Source organism: Drosophila hydei, unplaced genomic scaffold (genome assembly GCF_003285905.1).
Source record: "Drosophila hydei strain 15085-1641.00,03,60 unplaced genomic scaffold, DhydRS2 tig00008132-arrow-arrow-pilon, whole genome shotgun sequence".
NCBI lineage: Eukaryota > Metazoa > Arthropoda > Insecta > Diptera > Drosophilidae > Drosophila > Drosophila hydei.
Window position 1 is genome coordinate 49,388 of NW_022045841.1, and position 18,728 is coordinate 68,115.

The window sequence follows — 18,728 nt, forward strand, 5'->3', positions numbered from 1 at the left end:
TCCTACTATTGCCATGGCGCTGTAATTGCAGCTGCTTGGAATGAGTTTACTTAGCTTATTAATTTCCAATTAATGTTGCCTGTCATCTGTCAGCGCGCCGAGAGAGCAAACAATGATGAGAGAAAGGGGGGGAGAGGGGGAGAGGGAGCGAGGCAGGTTAGTTATATAATAACTTTCTCATTTGCAGCTCTTCACAAAATTTCAGCTTGCAATTTGCTCTAAAGTTCGTTAAGCAAACAGATAGCGAAGGCGAACAGTTCCGTCAAGGCTGCAATTGCTATATGTATCTGAGTATCTTTGCATATGAACAAAAGATACAGATACATTTGCAGCTAATTGGATAGTTTGCACAGTTTACTTAAGCTTGTTATTTCTAATATAAAAGTAATATTTGTACTTGAGTATAAACAATATTTAGATGGAATTGGCTTGAGCTTAGAGTGAGATTAATAATTGACAAAGATAATGGGAAATATATATGAATAGAGTCAGTGAAAGCTGGCTAAGTCAAATGGGAAGATGCGCAAATATTTCGAGATTTATTAATATGTTTCTAGATATTTCAATAAATAACAAGTAAAACTGCCTTAGCAGGGAGTGCTCGACTGGAAGATACCCTAGATATCGTAGCATGTGCTTTGTAATGAGCTTCTATGATATATTTTTAGAGAAAGTAGAAGGGGAAGTAGTCAAAAAATGCACGTCTACTTTATAAACTTACAAATTTATTTACTTAAAAAGAAACTCTCTAGAATATTTGACACTTTTAGTGAACTTTGTGAAGTTTGATATCGACTCAAAGGAAATCATTTGAAAGTCCGTTTCAAGCTGAGAGCATTAGAATATGAAGTTAACTTTTGATCCATTACAAGTTTAAATGATTCTTTAAGAAATACTTAAAAAATATTAAGCAAAATATTATAATAATTATTAACAATATATAAACGAATAACTAATTTATTAATAGAGATTTCTACACTCATCAATTTGAGCATAAATATTTATTCTTTCACTGACGCAAGCACTTATGAAACATAATATTTTAATTGATATTTAAGTTTCTATATGTGCATATAGAATATCAATTAAAGTGGGCTGCATTTGCTATGTTTGCTCCACATTTCGAGATTTTAATATTTTACCTTTTTTCACATTTTCAAGTATTCATTGAAACTGTACATTTTAGATTGGGGCAAACATGCAATAGCAGAATAAAAATAAATTAAAAATGTATTTTATAAAAGCGAAAATTGTTTGCGCTGCTCGAGAGTTTGGAGTTTAATGGAATAACATGGGCAGGTCATAGTTTGTATATGTTTCAGGCAGGTCAAGTATTTCAGTTGAACTTGGCATGTGCCAAAGGCTAAACTGAAAGGAAGCAAAGAGACTTCCTCAGACACCCAAGTTGAGTTGAGGTTGCCTGTGCCTGTAGAACAGAGCGGACAGCTTCGTGGTTGGCCAAAGCACATAATCGTCTGTCTCCCTCACTCCCTCCTGCCGCATGTGGGCGAACGTAATTAATTCCATTGAATCAAAGCGCAGCCCGGGCTAATTATGGTTTACTTGAAGCTTTGACATAAACTTCAAAAACTTTGGCTCACAAAAAAGTGCAGTGAAAAACCTTTTGAATCGAGCAAATTGCCCTGACCCGCATTCAATGAAGTGACGTTTACGCTGCGCCTGATTAATTTATGGTTATTACAAAAGACGAGCTCCAGCTGCTGCCCAAACTAGTTTATTTACAAACTTTTGACACATGAAAGGCTTGGCAGGCCACACGGCAAGGCATCGTACTGGGCACATTCTCAGTGGGCAATATATTTAGTTGGCATCTGTGGCCAGCGAACTGAATGTATTTCCCACTAAAATATTCCAATACGCTTGCGATTCTCTTCATACTGCTTCGCAATGCTCGTCAGGTAGAGTCCGAAGCGCAGCAGATCGCTGCGTCTCTTCACCAGTTCATTGTGGCACCTTAGCTGATCAACGCGCCGTGCCCTGCTGCGCTCGTATCTCTGCAGATGATCCTGCATGTCCTTGACTGTGTGATTCAGCAGCGCCAGCCCATCACTGCCTTTCCTGGCATCCGCAGCAGCAATAAGCTTGGCCACATTCGCTGATCGCAGCGCGAGTCGATCGACGCGCTCTTTGAGCATCTGCTGCTTCAGCTCTGCTGCTCTTTGTTGACTCTGCTCCATGGACTTGACACTGAACTTTCGACGGAAGTTGAGAATAAAAGCTGGGTAATAATCCTTCGGCGCATCCTGAAGGTGCACATAGAAGGCTTCATTGGGCTTTCTTGCAATCGGTTCAGCTACTGGCTCAGGCTGCTTGTATTGCATGTAACCAAACGGATGCGAGCAGATGTAAAACTCTTCCGCATCGTCAGACAGCGGCTCATAGTTCATTTCAACATTTAATTTCAATAGATTTTCCAAAATATTTTAAATACAAAAACAGGGTAAACCTGTTTAAATATATTTTTAAAAAATTTAATAATGAAAGCAGAACGCCGTCGAAATATATTGACAAGAATATTAAATTAATTTACTATTAAAATTAATTACTCTCAGTCGTAGACTGTTCTTAATTAATGTGATATACAAAGATAGTGAAAGTATTTCTTTACCAGAAACTTTATATTTGAGCAGGTTATACAAGTAATGGAGGTTGATGACTTGGCGATGTTATTCAGGCAACTTAATAGCGAGAATCGAATAATTAGTATTCAAATTGGTGTAAGTAAGAACGACTTGTGCCTGGGAAAAGCGCAGTATTTTATAGTAGAGTGTAGCTAAAGGATTGTAGAACTATTAAATAGCTTTCAAATACACATATTTAAGCAGAAATAAAGAAACTCTTACAGAAATTTGAAAGAAATTTTTAAAAATATTTGAGCTTTTATTTTATGAGAAAACGCTTTTCAAGCTGCATAAATTTCAATGAATTAGGTTTTGTTTTATTATAAATTCTTTTGCTTTGATTCGTTTTCCACTACAAAAAGGAGAGGCCATGGCTAAAGCCGAGTTCGCAAAGTCCACGCATTCTTTCTGTTGGCATATTGAGTGCTAGAAATGTTGGTTGAAATTATTTAGCTAATCATGTTAGTTGGAGATACAATATGAAAGCAGGCGTAGTTTATGGTAGTTTTAATCCAAGAGGAGAGGCAAACATGGCTTAAGTAAATAAAAATATTTAAAAAAAAAACATTACTTTTCTATGCTTACTTAAAATAATAATTAAAAACTTGAAAATAAAAATGCTCAGACTTCAACTACTCCAAACTGCATCACTGCAAGCTATATATATATATAACTATAATACCTATGAAATTTCCTCTCAAATGATAGATTGAGTAACAAGATGTGCAAAGAGCTCTCTAATTTCCAAGCCAATTCATAAGCCTGCCTTATGGAACACAAAACTCTGCACAAATTGCAAACATAATTTTTCCTAGTTGAAGTGAACAACGCAACACGTGCACTGACCTAAGCGTATACATATATACATATGTAATTATATATATATACTATACTATAGCTATGTAACTATCTGCTCGGATTTAACACAAAAGTTGTGTGTTATTATTATGATTAAAGTTTCGGTTTTTGTGTTTTTGTTTTTGCCACATGCAGACGCCACACTCAGCCAACCACACACATGCACAGCTCACACACAGCTCACCCACGCCTGCCAGCATAAAACACATTAGTATTAGACCCATTCATGGGAGTGGGCTGCCCCAGCTTAGCTTCAGGTGCAGCTGCGCTGCTCTTCTCAGCTCTGCTCTGCGTGTGTGGCTGCGGTCATGTTATTCTCAAATCCTGCCCATATGTTTGTGGTTTGGTCTGTGAGTCAAGGTGCAGTTTGAGTTAGCTCTACAAAAAAAAAAAAAAAAAAAAAAACAGACTTTGGCCACTGCGACTGAAGCGCTACTTAAGCCTGGTATTTGTACAATTTTTTGTCTGCAACACGAACACTGGCAAACAAAAAAAATCAAGCGTAAAAAATAACCCGCAACACCATTTATGGTCAGCGTTTTGTACCCCTTCGGCAAATCGGATTAAAATCCAAAGGACGAAAAATAATCAAAGCTTTATGCAACTTTACTTTAACTAGCTGTTAGTCAGTTTTAGCTGACGAGTAGTAAAAAATAAATAACTTTGCTTAATTACCAACAGTTCAAACAAAATCTCAGTTTTTATTCTGAAAAGAGTTTCGACCGAAAGAGTTAACTGAAACTTTTTCGCATACATTCCATATAATACCATCGAGATTCCGATTCTTTTGTCCGCCAATTCATATTCATATTCATATTGAAAATTCATCCATTAAACCAAGCCAAGCCTTTAAAATTGAACTAAGAAAACGCTTCGCGGGTTTTTCAAATATTCCATTCAGGAAAAATTCGTATTCAACTTTTATGTTCCCATTCAATCGACTGTGGAAATTCAATTTGTATGGCTAAAAGTTAAGTTAATATTGTATGGCCTAGAGTTGAAAATCGTACAATCCAATCAAAAAGCACAGAATGAATTGAAAATATTTTCCATGATTTTCATAAGGTCCGCAGTCAGCGTTGCAAACTGGTTGCAAAAACTAATAGTTAAAGCTCAAGAGAAAACCACTTGGCGCGCTTGTAAATACATAAAACCGTAAATTATTTCTGGGGAAAATAAACTTCATATATGTAATAAAACATGGCTTTAATTTACTCCTGCCGAAAACCTGTTTTAGGTGGCGCCATTGCCATTTCTATTACGAGCTTTCGGGTTTCACATTTACTGCCTTCCGGACGCAATGCAGTAAAACCGAATCCAAACACGCAACTAGATGCATAGAAACGTGGAAACAATTCAAAATAGAATTTGTGGCCTGTATACGTAGGATCTCCTGTCCGATAGCGATAAAGAGTTTACAGCAGTAGTAAAAAGCAAGTCATGAGGTCTCGAAAGCGTTTAAGTAAAACCTAGTTCAAATACTCTAACTGAAAAGCACTTGAAAGTTGTTAAGAAAACTTTTATCATTAATTAGATTTTCAGTAACTTACGTAATTTAGTTAAAATTGCCTTAACGTTACGTTGTACTCGAACTTACAACGATATATTGAAAATACGATATATCGATGCTTGACACATTTGTTTTTGGAGAGTTTTGTAGTCTAGAAAGAAAAGCGTTATATCGAAACAGCAATATATCGATGCTTTTCACGTGCAGTGTGAAGCTTTGGAGATTTCTTTAGTTCTCTTTGATTTCGAAGATTTAAGCAACGTATATTGCAAAATGCCATCATCTGGATATATTTTCCTGTTATATAAATAACTATAACAAGGCATCGTTTCATAAAGCTTCTTCATTTATTTACAGATGCATGGGAAATCTTTGTCAAGTGAGAGCAAACGAAACGTTGGGCAATTAAAGGATTAAGCGAGGACGTGAACAGGACCTCGACTGAGGGGCTGGAAAAAATTTGGGGAATCAGCGCCAACAGCATCTGCGGCTTATCGGGCGTGTCTCTCCCTCTCGCTGTCTCTGTGTACGTATTTCTTCGGTCCCTTTGTAAGGTAGTCAGAATGTTAGAGCGGGCTGCGCATGGTGCAAATTGTGGCAGTTGAAATACTTGTGGTCGGTCGGGCGCAGCAGCAGCAGCAGCACTTGTATTCGTATTCCAATATATATCTATATCTGGGCAACTAGCATAGAACGAACGTTTTGGGACAGACACACACAAGCTCAGCTCAGTCACTGGCACAGGCACTGGGAGCGCTTCAGTTGTGTGAGGAGGTATGCAAATAAACGGTCTTGCTGCCGGACCAACCATGGCCGCATCAGAGCCACCAGAGCCGCCGCCACGCAATCCGGATCGCATAAATGCCTCTCTGCACAAGCTGGGCGAATCCGTAAGTACACCAAGTACAACCCAATCCAACCCCCACCACCCAAAGTGCCAACCCTGCATGCCCCAGCCCCGCTACAACAACCACTACTAGTACTAAAAAAAACAAGAAAAAAGAACCCTCCATTCACTTGATGTTTAACCTAATTGGGCCTCATTCATTTGCTTGTTAGCGCCGCTGGGTGGCTTTGGGCAGGGGAGGGGACTTGGAGGGTTAACCAAAGGAAGGGGTCAACATACAATTTGCATGCCACTCGCCATTCAGCGCTGTTCCACTTTCACATGCTTATACTTATGCTTACAAAAGTTTCGGCACATTTCCATTACCTTATCTGTACGTATGTATATCTTTCTCGCTCACACATGCTCATTGACTAATTGACTTGGATACCCAGCGACTCGCGCGCTCTCTCTATCTCTCTCTCTCTCTCTTTATCTGTCTGTTTTGCTGTTTCTCATACTAGTTTTTGAACATTTCTAACATCCTACTTATGCATAGAGCGTCCTAATTGAAGTGCATCCATTAAATGTTTGTCCAACTTTGCAGAAAATTGTCAAGTCGCTGGACTCGAGTGTGGGCGCGCTCAAAGAGAAGTCCGTCAACAACAACAAGCCTGTGAAGCCAGTGCTCTCCCTGGACAACAACACCAGCAGCCAACAGCTCGGGGCCTCCTCGACCTCGTCGGCAGCAGCAGCAGCAGCGCCCACATTAAAGCAGCCGAGCCTGCTGGCAAGCAAACGGGACCTAACGCCCAACGCCTCCGCCTCCGACAGCAGCTCCCCGGCTAGCTCGAATGGGAGCAATCAGACGCTCACGCCACCCATGACCATCGACAACCAGAATCGCTTGGCCGCCAAGGGCGACACATTGGGACAAGCACAAGCACAAGCGCAGGCGATTGGTCAACCGCAGTCGCAATTAGTGAATGGCAGCAGCGCCAACTCCATCAGCAGCAGCATATCCACGGCAGCCATGATCCATGCGAATAACTCAAATTTGATTGCCGCAGGTCACTTGGCGCAGGTCAACCCAACCAGCAGCCAGCTCAACGCCGGTAAGTGCCAACCCGCTGCACCCAAATGCATTTCTATAACATTTCAGCTGGTCGAGTGGGTATGTGAGTGGGCGCAATTAGCTCAGCAGCAGCACCAGCACCAGCAGCTGGATGGGGCTTAAAGCAATTGCTGCGTATACACACAGGCATAAGTGTGCAGATACATATATGTCTATATGTATGTGTTATATTTTTTATCTTCTCTCTACTGTGTGCTGCCATGGCCACAAATTATGCCCCTTTGTTACACTATCTTCCACTCAAATGACATTTTATACTTCGCATATATTTGTAGTTTATTAATGTAACCAAATTGAAGCTGAACTTAAAGGCAGACTCTGCGATCCGACTCTAGTCAAATTCATCTCTCTAAGCAGAAAATATTTAAACTGTTTCTTCAATAACTTTGCCCATTTATAGTTAGATTTCGAGTGAAATTTTGTTGGGCATAACTCGAGTTAATACTAGGAATCTTATTAATTTATGTAGTGCAGCTTGGCATGTCTCTGCTTTGAGAGTACCTAGCAATCTCTTCTAGATTTCTGCTTGGCAGCTAAAGCTTACTTCTGCAGTAAAATCTGTTCAGTTTGCTTTGAGCGCCTTTTGATGCAGCAGACGCAATATGAAATGCCTTTTGCATTACATGAATACATGAAAGAGCGCATATGAATTGCAGTTGGACTGGGTGATATGGACTTTGCTCTGTTTTCCGGCTTCAAGACCAAAATCAGACCTCACATATTTCGGCCTGTCACAAACATTGAACAGCAAAGCCGCCTTAGTTACCTTTACGAAAAGCTCGCTCTCTGGTGTTGTTTTTCGATTTTACTTATGTGTAACGCACCTGAAGGCAGATTGGAGTGTAGTTAAAACGGAAAACAGTTGCAAGTCCTAAAAATTAAAATGAAAATCAGACTGCAATGTGTTGGCTGAGTCGGCACGAGTGCAGGAAACAAATGGGAAAACTCGGGGCAACAAGCAACCGCATGGTTAGATGACATACACAAATCTCTTGCTTACACGTACTTTTTGGAATGATGCAAAATGCGCCTGCCGGCCACAAGCGAATGGGATCCAAAGTGCAGTTGGGTCCGGCGCATCGAATAATTTCCGAATGCCAAAGAGAAAGTCTCGAAAAAGATAGCAACGGGCTGGCATTTAACGTGGCTCGCTCTGTCCGCCCTTTTAATGGCGCTGGCAAAAACTAACGAACCGCCGCCTCCAGCCGCCTTGATGGATTGGGCTCTTGCCCAACCTGTCGTCGTAGCCGTCATCAGGATTAGATGCGAGCTGCGGCAGCTGTTGCCCCAAAGCAATGCAATTGCTGTCTCGCAAATCATGCAACCAGCTCATGCTGCTGCTGCTATCGACTCACATTTACATATCTTTTCTCGATTTCCTCAAGTCGGCTCTCAGCTATTTAAAGCTGCAGATTCACTTGCTATTTTATTAGAGTATTAGAAATGCAATATTCGATTTGAGTTAGAAATTGAGAGAAAGCCTCAGCCTTAAAGTATACTAGGTTAAGAATTTTTATTCACACTTCCGATCTGTTTATGGGTTATGAAAATGCTGTGCTTGCCTCAGACTTAAAGAATGAAAATTCTTTAAATTTTCTTTTATTTTTTATTGCTAACTTGGCTGAAACAACAACAAAATAGAATCGTTTTAAAATTATTTTTCATTAAATTTGTGTTCAAAATAGCTAAAAGGGCAAACTAATATATTTTAAATGAATTTAAGCGTAGTACAATGGGACACAAATGCCTGAGCTTGGGCAAAAATAAAACAAGAATTTTGAAAAAAGTAAATGCAAATAGTTTTTGAATATGTTTTGACTTCAGTTAAAGACAAATTGATGAAAAGTCAGGGACAGTTATCATATTTCAAGCGATTTTCTCCATCTCTAGCTACATTTGTGTCCAGTTTATGCCTTTTCACGCCCACTGTGCGCAGTTTAAAATAATATGAATATATTTTTAACATTCGTTTAAATTCGCTCATGCAGAAGTGGGCTTAAATAACAAATTTACCATAAAAAGAAAAGCTTAATAAATAGATACGCGGATAATCTATTTAAACAAAAATATGTGCACATGACTGAGCTTCAATTTCATTTGATTGAATATGCCACGTTAAGCAGACAAATCAATCCCATGGAGAGTTTATGCATTTATATAAATTATTATGTACACGAGAGCTTATTTATGGGAAAAATCAATCAATTATTGTTGTATTTATATAAATTTTAAGTGTAAACACGTTTTCAGTTCTACTGTTTCATATTTAGCTTAACAAAATCAATCAAAACTCCTGCACGCTCCATTTGCCTGACTCTCTGCCCGCCCGCCCTTCCTCCTCTCTCACTCTCTTTCTCTGTGTTGCAATTGGATTTCATGATCCAATCATGCCTTGCCCCACTCACATACATTTACTTGTGTCTGCCCTACATTATCATCATTATCTTATTATCATTATTATTAACATTAACAATTTCATGATGATGTGCTTAAATCGTTGTTGTTATTACTACTGTTATTGTTGTTGTCGTTGTTGTTGTTGTTGCTGTTGTTGTTTATTTTGTTAACATCCCTCTCCAACTCCTCTCAACTCGGACACTCATCCCGTTATCGACGAAAATCACGATTGAATACCCTCGACATGTGTGTGCGCGCGTGTGTATGTGTGTGTTTGTGTTTGGGGAAAACACATCACGCCAACAACAATCGAACAATGTATATATATATATAAAACAATATAACTACAGTCGACAAGAGAAATGCGAATGATGTTTGCTCGATTGCAAAATTAATGGAACCGGAGCTGGCAGCGGTCGGCGCAGCCTCATTACCTACTACAACTACTACGAAAGCGAAGACAATGAAAGTTAAATCCGCAGTGGCCATGCCCATGCCCATGCCCAAGCCAGTGGCATCCCCCACAGCGCATTCCCCAACATCCGCTGCATCCGCCGCGCTGCTGATGCTAGAGGCGACCACGACCAACAGCGCTCATGATGGCAATCGCAATGACGAGTCAAAGTTCACATTTCGCTCAGGTAAGTCGATTGAGACTCATATTCTTGTCCGCATCCGCATCCGCACCAGCACCAGCACCCGCACCACTGCTCCAGCTCCCGCTCCAGCTCCTAGTCCTAGTCTTACTTAAGCCATTTGCCATTTCAATCTTGCCTTTTCCTTACTTTTCATCTACCATTTCCGCTCAGTATTTTTAATTGGAGCACAGCTCAGCACAGCAGCTCTATCAGCACTCGCATTAACATTTAACCCGCATGCCCTCACACTCAACCCCCAGTTGCACTTGAATCTGTCCGGATTGCTCCTTGACACATAGCCTATTTAAGTTATTTTCTGTTTCCTCTGTTTCCTCCCCAAAAACTTTTGCTGCCCCAAAGCCTTTCACGTTGCACTTTTCAGTTTCTGCTCGTTCGTAGCTCTCTGTGTTAGAAATTGGCATGCATAAAGGGCAGCTGACTTGGGACATGTCAGTCGAGTATGTTGTTGCAGGGGCGAGGGGCACCAGTCCAAAGGCTCTTGGGCGGGCAGTAGAACGCCTGAATAATCATATGTGGGTGAAAAGTAGCCAAGGGGCTAGCTGCTAACTGCGCGTAGTATCGCGACATCGACACCGTCCTCGCTTTTCCACGGCTTGAGCTTAGCGCGGCACTCAACTGGGCCAGCTGGCCAGTTGCTAGCTGCTCAAACGACTTAACTCTGTTGATCTCTTGCAGAGGCGGCTATGAAGCTACGCGAGGAGAACGAACGATTGAATGCGGAGCTGCTGCGTCTGCGTCGGCTGCTCGAGCACTCGACGGACGGTGCTGTGGGCGGCGCTGATCCCGGTGCCGACTTGGCAGCTGCACAGCCTCATGAGGGCCACAGCATGGCGGCGTCGCAGGAGCGCGTGGAACGACTGGAAACCGAGCTGCGCAGCGTCAAGAATCAGCTGCTCACTATGCGGCTGGAGCGCAAGAAGCTGCGCACAGACAAATCGGATTTATTGGGACAGGTGAAGCAGTTGTGCGCCTCGCTGCAGGAGAAGGAGCAGGAGCTGCGCGACTTTATACGCAACTACCAGGAGCGTGTGCGCGAGACTGAGTCAACAAATGCCAAGATCTCGGGGGACCGCGACCGGGAACGCTTCCAGCTGCTGAAGCAGGCACGGGACGAGGCTGAGCGCTCGCTGGCCCTGGCTCAGCAGCTGTCGGCGAGGGATCTGCAGCTGCAGCGCCTGCAGGAGCAGCTGCAGGAGGCGCGTCGTCAGCTAACGGGCTGCCTCTCCGATCAGGAGAGTCTCCATTCATTTGCACCGCTAACGCCGCCATCGGCCGCCTCCGGCATGCTCAGCCAGTTGGCTGGCGGATCTGGTCTGGCTGGCAATCTAAGCGGCCTGCGCACAACCGAGGACAGCGGACGCGGCAACTCCAACTCATTGTCAGCCTTTAGCGGCAGCCTGAGCGGTGGCTCCGGCGCCACAGTCGGCGATCGCAACTCCTGCTCGAACGACTCGGGCCTACGCAACAGCAGCGATCGAGAGAGCACCGGCGGCGAGCTCAACTTCAGCGACGGCACTTGCGACAACGGACCCTGCATCACCGTCGATCCCGACAGCATTTCTCTAGTCTCCAGCCAAAACATGTACCAATGTGAGTAGTCCATCATTTCCCTACCCTTGCCTCCGGCTCAGCTCACTTTTTGCTTCTCTCATATCGCAGTTGGCACACCCAAGGAACGCAGCCCAACACTCTCGCCTCTGAACTCTGGCGCCTATTCCAGGTAGTTGTATTTGACAGACTTTTCAGTATGCCTACTTAGCCGATACCTTCCCATCAGATCTGTGGAGCAGCTCTCGCCGGATGCTGAGGGACCGGGAGGCGCTGGTGCCATAACCCGAAAGTTCGGCAACAAAAGCGGACCACTGGGCGCACGTAACGGACGTGGTGGCACCTGGGGCAGCATTTCACGCGTGTTCGCACGCTCTCGCAATAAGAGCAAGGCAATGTCCGCTGATGGGGTGACCGAATACAGCGACTACTCGTGGAACCCGCTGTCCGAGGAGGGCTATGCCGAGAAGCTGCGACTGCTGCGAGAAGCCTCCCAGCTGCCCATAGAGCGCTGGCGGGCCACTCAAGTGCTCGCATGGCTGGAGGTGGCTCTGGGCATGCCCCAATACAGCTCACGCTGTGCGGAGAACGTAAAAAGCGGCAAGGTGCTGCTCGAGCTGAACGACGTGGAGCTGGAGGCAGGCTTGGGTCTGGCGCACCCCATGCACCGTAAAAAGTTGCGACTGGCCATCGAGGAGCAGCGGCGCCCGGAACTGGTGCGCTATCCGCTGATCACACAGCTGGGCCACACCTGGGTGGCCTCCGAATGGCTGCCGGACATTGGACTGCCCCAATACGCTGAGCCCTTCCTGCAGTCCCTGGTTGATGCGCGCATGCTGGACACGCTCTCGAAGAAGGAGCTGGAAAAGTTTCTGGGTGTGACGCGAAAATTCCATCAGGCCAGCATAGTACATGGTAAGCTCTTAGCTGCGACTTTGCCCAATCAGACTAATGTATCCCTGTCACACCTAGGCATTCACGTGCTGCGTATTGTTAAATACGACCGCCAAACGCTGGCCATGCGGCGAGTGCAGTCGGAGACTGTGGACACCGATCCCATTGTGTGGACTAACCAGCGCTTCATACGCTGGGTGCGTTCCATCGACCTGGGCGAGTATGCGGAGAATCTGAAGGGTGAGTTGCAGACCAGTTGCCAGTTGCCAGTTGCCAGTTGCCAGTTGCCAGTTGCCAGTTGAATCAATAGATATATCTATTGCATGTTGAATAATAGTAATGAAGGTGCCATTGGATTGGGCACTTCAGTATTAGGTTTCCATTTAATCCCACTGAATTCATGTATCCTGTTCCATTTACAGACAGCGGCGTTCACGGGGGTCTGGTGGTGTTGGAGCCATCGTTTTCGGGCGATACCATGGCTACGGCTCTGGGCATCCCGCCGTCGAAGAACATAATACGACGCCATCTAAACACGGAATTCGATGCGCTCATCCTGCCCGCAAGGTGAGTGTGCGTCCCATCATCACCCATCACATTCACATCATGCGTGTGTGTCCCCTGTTTTTGGTTTCGGCTTCGATTGTGTTGCCGGGAACCACTCTCTACCCCATCTACTATACATAAGTATGTAGCGTTAAACAGCGTTTTGATTCCTTTTACCCCATTCGATTGGAATTTCTATTGTTTCGTTCACATTTGATTGGGTTTTGTTTTTTTTTTCTTTTTTTTTTGTACTTTGCATATTATTCCCATTGTCATCGTACATGCTCGTAATTCGAATTGTTTACTGCTATTGTGCTCATGATTTCGTTGATTTGAGTTATATCATTTCATTATTTCCGCATGCTCCATCATAAACAACATCAGCCTCATCATCACCAACATCGTTCATCACATTGCGATACGTATATAAGGGCTATAGGCATTGAGAGTGGGCTGATGGGATTTATAGATCATGCCATGAATTTATAGATCAGCTTTGTGGGTACAGTTCTTAAGCTAACCTCAGACAGAGCTGCTCAGTCCTCCAAACAAAGCATCAATAATTTAAGATCATTTATTTTGAAGCACTTAAGCAAGGTGCAAATACCACTTTAGCCAATCATAGTATATAGCTAGAGTATCTAATTTATATATAATATATTCGATGCACATTTGATTGTAGAAACAGCAGAAGTTGGGGAAACAGCTTTGTGTTTTTCAGGAAGTATTTAAGGGGCCAGGCTATGTTTACAATTTGTGTGCCGCTTCCTACATCATTCACTTCATCCACACACACACACACACACACACACACACACATATGGACACCAGCATTAGAGTGTAATACGCTTTTCTTGATTTCGAACTGATTTGCATATTCTCGTACATTTCATCAACTCAAAGCTCAGTCTGTGCGCCTCGTAGTCATCATCCAGTTGCAGTAAACCAGTGTGGAGCTAGTCCAGAGATTGCTGTTGTAGTTGTTGAGTGAAGACAATTCACACATATTTATATATATATACATACATACATGCATATATATTCATGCGCCGTCATACGTATCCATATACTAAACTAGCTGCATTATGTTAACTAACTGCTGTCTCCGTCTCCGTCTCCGTCTCCGTCTCCGTAGCTCTCTCTGTGTGTATGTATGTATGTATTATATAATCGAAAAGTGTTATATGTATATATGTATGTGTGTGTAGGCATAAACACACTCGTATATATGTAGTAATCACATACCTGGCGTGTTTGTGTGCGTGTTTTAGAGCATGTCTGAAATGCCGTCAAATAACGCACTAATTGGCTTGTGCCTTATTTTTCTCTCTCCCTCTCTCTCTCTCTATATCTTTTCTCTTCCAACATCTGGATATATATATGAACATATTTTCTATTTTGCTCAACCCCAACAATGCAGATACATAATTTACTGTCAAATGGAAGAATTTCAAATGGAAAACTCCCGGCAATTGGCCAAATTGCAGGGCCATTAAATCAAAAATACCAAATCTAATTGAAAATTGAAAATTGAAAATCAAAAATCACAATCACAATCACAAAAACCAATGCTCGTAATCGCGGTGTGTATTTGTAATCAATTGTAACTCGATGGGATTCAACTCGATTCAATATTTAATTGTATTTAGCTAAGCTGATTGGTATTTCTAGAAAGAGAACAATAATTGGAGCACAGCGCTAATCAAATCAACATAATTAACTCAACTTACTCTTAGTCTAGCTAAACAATTACCAACAAAACAAAAAAAAAACAAAATCAAAAAGATACTCGTAGGGCAACTTAATCAGAAAAACCCACCCTGATGATAACCCAGACCTAATCAAAAAGAGAAAAACTGAAATAAGTAAAAACGAAGTAAAATCGAGTGAAATACTATAGCTAATAAATAAATAGCACATATCGAACAAATCTGAGGAGCTTTGCACTATCTATCGATATGTCCATATTATATATGTATATTATACAAACGAGTCTCCAGAATCGATGTATGCTTTGCAGCTAACTTAAGATCGCATTTACCACATACACATACTATATATGAATATATGAATATATGGATATATACGTATTACACAACTGAACTTTTTGCATTTAAGCCAATAGAGAGAAATAGTATTTGATTGGATTTACAGATCACGCACAGATCCTTAGAAATATGTTTAGGTTTAGTGGGCCAGCGTATACTTGGGTAGAGACTTTTTAAGTAGTAGCAAATGCGATTTGTTTATAGTTTTATATATATACATATATGTGTATTCAACAGACATTTGGATGTGCGACAAAATAAAACTCTATATGTTAGACATATATACATAGATATAACTAACGATATCATCGTGAAAGCACACTCAAACACACACACACACTTACAACTGGCTTTGTAACTGATGTGGACAGCCGTCCACTGTGATACAGAACACATGAAACTGGAATACATTGTACTCACATACATACATACATGCCTATCTATATATATATAGATATATATACATATTCAAATTGAATTATCTGCGAATAGGTATACGAAAAACTCAATTCCGAACCGAAGATTTTCTTTTTTTGCTTAAGTAAACAATAAGAAAACCAAATACATACAAACGTACATACATATACATAAACATATACATACATATATATACATATACATATATATACAAACATTAGCTTGTTTTCCTCTCGATGTTGCCTACTTTTGTGCGCAAACTAGATAATACTCGTAGTACAAAATCTGTTAGAATTTTATTTTCTTCAATATGCCCACTCCAAAATTTCCCTTCCATGTATCCTCAAGTCTCTTTATTGAGTCATTTGTTAACAATAATGAGACAAAATGCAATGTCAATTGTAAGTAAAATTTCAATTCAATTTTTGGGTAAAAACTAGAAATATTTTGTCTAATATGTCTATATTTTTTTTTGTAGAACTTAGCCTACTCGTTGTCATCTAACCATCTATGCTCTCCATTTGATTTCAAATAAGTCCAACACCTGACCCCATATCATCTCAATTTTCTACATACATATACCTCTATATATATATATATATATACATGTATTTGTTGTTTACGCTACAAGTAGTCAATTATGCTAAATACGAAACTATTTATCAATATACACAGATTCTCTCCAATTTATTAATCGTTTTCCTTTCTTTTTGTCTTTGTCCCGTTTCTTTTCTACTTTCCATATTTTCCATATCTTTCTTTCAATTCAATTGTAACTCAACGGCTTGTTGTTGCTATCCTTGTCTTGATTGTTTACAATAATGCATTATACAACACTACTACAACAACAACAACAACTACACGATGTATGCCTACAACTACTACGACCACCACCAATACTACTACTACTACAACATTGCTGTGCGTGCGTGCGTGTGCGTTTGCGCGTGTGTGTGTATGTGTGTGCTTGCCTTTTACGTCTGCCTGCGCCCGCCTGCCTCTGCCTCCGCCTCTGTCACTGCCTCTGCCTCTGCCTCTGTCTCTGTCACTGTCTCTGAATGCCCCGTTATCTGTGTCTAATATTCATTTGTGCCAAAATGCATCAAAATTGTCCACATGCACAAACACAAATAAACACCCACCCATACACACACACACACACTCCCACACACACACACCTAAACGAAAACAATCCGGTTGTATTGCAATGTTTGTTGTGTAGAGCAACTTTGGGTCAAGGCATTCGTTCCGGTTGCGGCATAGTGCCCCTAACTGGACCCGGCGGACTGCAGCACTATGCCACAACAGATCGGCGATCGAGCGGCAGCTTGCGGGTAAGTTCCACTCCAATATATCATCAAACCTCAAACATGCATACAATACATATATAAATATATCTCTATATATAACTATCGCTATATTGTCTGCACACATAAAAATTGCGATTTCTACAATTGAAAAATGAAAAAAAAGAAAACTAAAGAAAACAAAAAGAACTCAAGTTTCTTTCTGCCTATATATTTATCTTAGCCTGATTTGACGTGAAGCTTTTGTTGTCTACTCTTTGTCTCTCTCTCTCTCTATCTGTATCTGTCTCTGTTTCTCTCTCTCTCTCTCTGTATATGTGTCTATCGCTTTAAGTACTTGTGTAGAATGTCAAAGGATCATAGTAGTATTTAGTTTTTCTTATTTATTTTACATAAACAAAACAGACAGACATTTGCCCACTTCTCAAAAGTACTTTGAGCACACAGTACAACAATGTTTCGACACTTAAGAGTACTTAGTATTAATAAGCCATCGAACAAATTGTTCAGCATATACCAAATCACATAAATATACATATTATATATATATATATTTAGCTAAGGTTAAGTATTTCATTATTTTCCTAAAAATTTCTTATACTTTGGCATGTTTAAGTGAAGCTAATAATTGTGTGGACCACAAGAGATAACGTCCCAGAGCAAATCACATCATTAAACGTTTATAGATAAGCTAAAAGAAATGATTTAAAAATAAATTAGAAGAAGAAGCAGCTGGAAAGTAAATCGAAAATTTGCATGTGCTTTTTTGGTATTAAAAAAATACTAAATGGAAATTATTGCAATTAGCTAGTTCAATTGTTTAGGGTCCATTATTTAACGGTACATTGTATGATTCAACAGTGTTGTAAAGCGCACATTTAGTATTTAAAAAAGTCTTTAATCAAAAATGATATATATAAAATAAATAATAACATTTGAGCAGCTTAAGATAGCTAAAAAGCATTTATAATAAAAAATAAAAAATATATATATATTTATTTATAAATATATATGTATAAATATACTATAATCCCATACACAAACCGTAGTTATTGCAAGTAAGTAACAATTAATTGATGAGCATTTTGTGAAATGCACCCAATATGGAAGTTAATTAAAATAAATATAAACTGTTTAAATTGTGATTTTTTATTTGATTTTTGACTAATTCATTAATTATTCACGGCATCAGAAGTTTCACGACAAATCGCAGATAAATGCTAATTGGCATTCAGGTGGGAGTGCGGGGCAGGGGTTTCGGTCAGCTGGTTATCAATAACTGTAACTAATCTTGAATTTTGTTCTCTTTTGTTGCTCCTTTTCGCTTGACAGATTTCGGCATGGAAAGGATCTCAGGTAAACGGCTAGCGCAGGTGTACGAGTTTAGCTGCTAATTGACGTTTTGCTTTCAGAGTTCTCTTTCAAAAGCCTTTCGCTTCAACAGCAAACCCCATCGCGCCGGCGATCGCAGCTCCTTCGGTAACTCCACCTCCCCAACGCCATCGTACAGCAGCAGCGAGGGCGGCGGAGGAATATACGCTACCATAGGTCCGCAGCAAATGCAAATGCAATCGCATCATCATCCGCATCAGCCGCATCATTATCTGCCGCCACCCACAACCGCACCGCCGCCACCGCCACCTGGCTCCAACTATGGCCCGCCGCCACCTGGTCATCGAGTAAGCGCCCCACCCCTCGCCAGCATTCTAGACCCCCACGGGCTGGACTCGCATCTGCTCTATGAGCAGAACAGTCGACGGGTGAAGAGCATCAGCGACATTGGCGTGGCAGCCAGCGGCAGTCTAGGTGGCATATCCGCGTCGTCGGACTCACCTGAATGAGAGAGGGTCTCAAATATTTAATTTGATGTTTCTGCTTCAAGTTCATTTCATGTATGTTCCAAAGTGATAGGTTTAAGAGTCAAGACAGAGTTTCGAGTTC

At 41.4% G+C, this 18,728-nt stretch overlaps 1 protein-coding gene and 1 long non-coding RNA gene across 7 annotated transcripts in view; both read left to right on the plus strand.

Moving 5' to 3' along the window:
• The window catches only part of LOC115483438, a 34,320-nt gene extending 28,825 nt beyond the window's left edge, over positions 1 to 5,495 (plus strand). The window contains exon 3 of the long non-coding RNA XR_003944352.1: positions 5,368 to 5,495. This is a non-coding gene — a long non-coding RNA (uncharacterized LOC115483438). The remainder of the gene's footprint in view (positions 1 to 5,367) is intronic.
• Positions 5,496 to 5,501: 6 nt separating this feature from the next.
• LOC111593755 (kazrin) lies at positions 5,502 to 18,704 on the plus strand. 6 transcript variants are annotated; one of them, XM_030225415.1, is made up of 11 exons: positions 5,503 to 5,900; positions 6,444 to 6,951; positions 9,719 to 10,009; positions 10,703 to 11,617; positions 11,687 to 11,747; positions 11,805 to 12,490; positions 12,548 to 12,709; positions 12,892 to 13,036; positions 16,703 to 16,814; positions 18,120 to 18,143; positions 18,200 to 18,704. In XM_030225415.1, exons 1-11 carry the CDS (start codon positions 5,787 to 5,789, stop codon positions 18,626 to 18,628), a joined length of 3,447 nt encoding a protein of 1,148 aa, XP_030081275.1. In that variant the 5' UTR covers positions 5,503 to 5,786; the 3' UTR covers positions 18,629 to 18,704. The 6 variants fall into 6 exon arrangements, 5 of the variants coding, with proteins under 5 accessions (XP_023162528.2, XP_030081275.1, XP_023162529.2 ...); XM_023306764.2 differs by having other exon boundaries at positions 5,510 to 5,536; XM_023306760.2 differs by lacking the exon at positions 9,719 to 10,009 and having other exon boundaries at positions 5,502 to 5,900.
• The last annotated feature ends 24 nt before the right edge of the window (positions 18,705 to 18,728 follow it).

Coding starts and splice junctions, on each gene's coding strand:
- LOC111593755 (XM_030225415.1), top strand. CDS start 5,787: ATGCAAATAAACGGTCTTGCTGCCGGACCAACCATGGCCGCATCAGAG. Junction 10,010..10,702: donor AAAGTTCACATTTCGCTCAG/GTAAGTCGATTG, acceptor GATCTCTTGCAG/AGGCGGCTATGAAGCTACGC. Junction 12,491..12,547: donor TCAGGCCAGCATAGTACATG/GTAAGCTCTTAG, acceptor TGTCACACCTAG/GCATTCACGTGCTGCGTATT.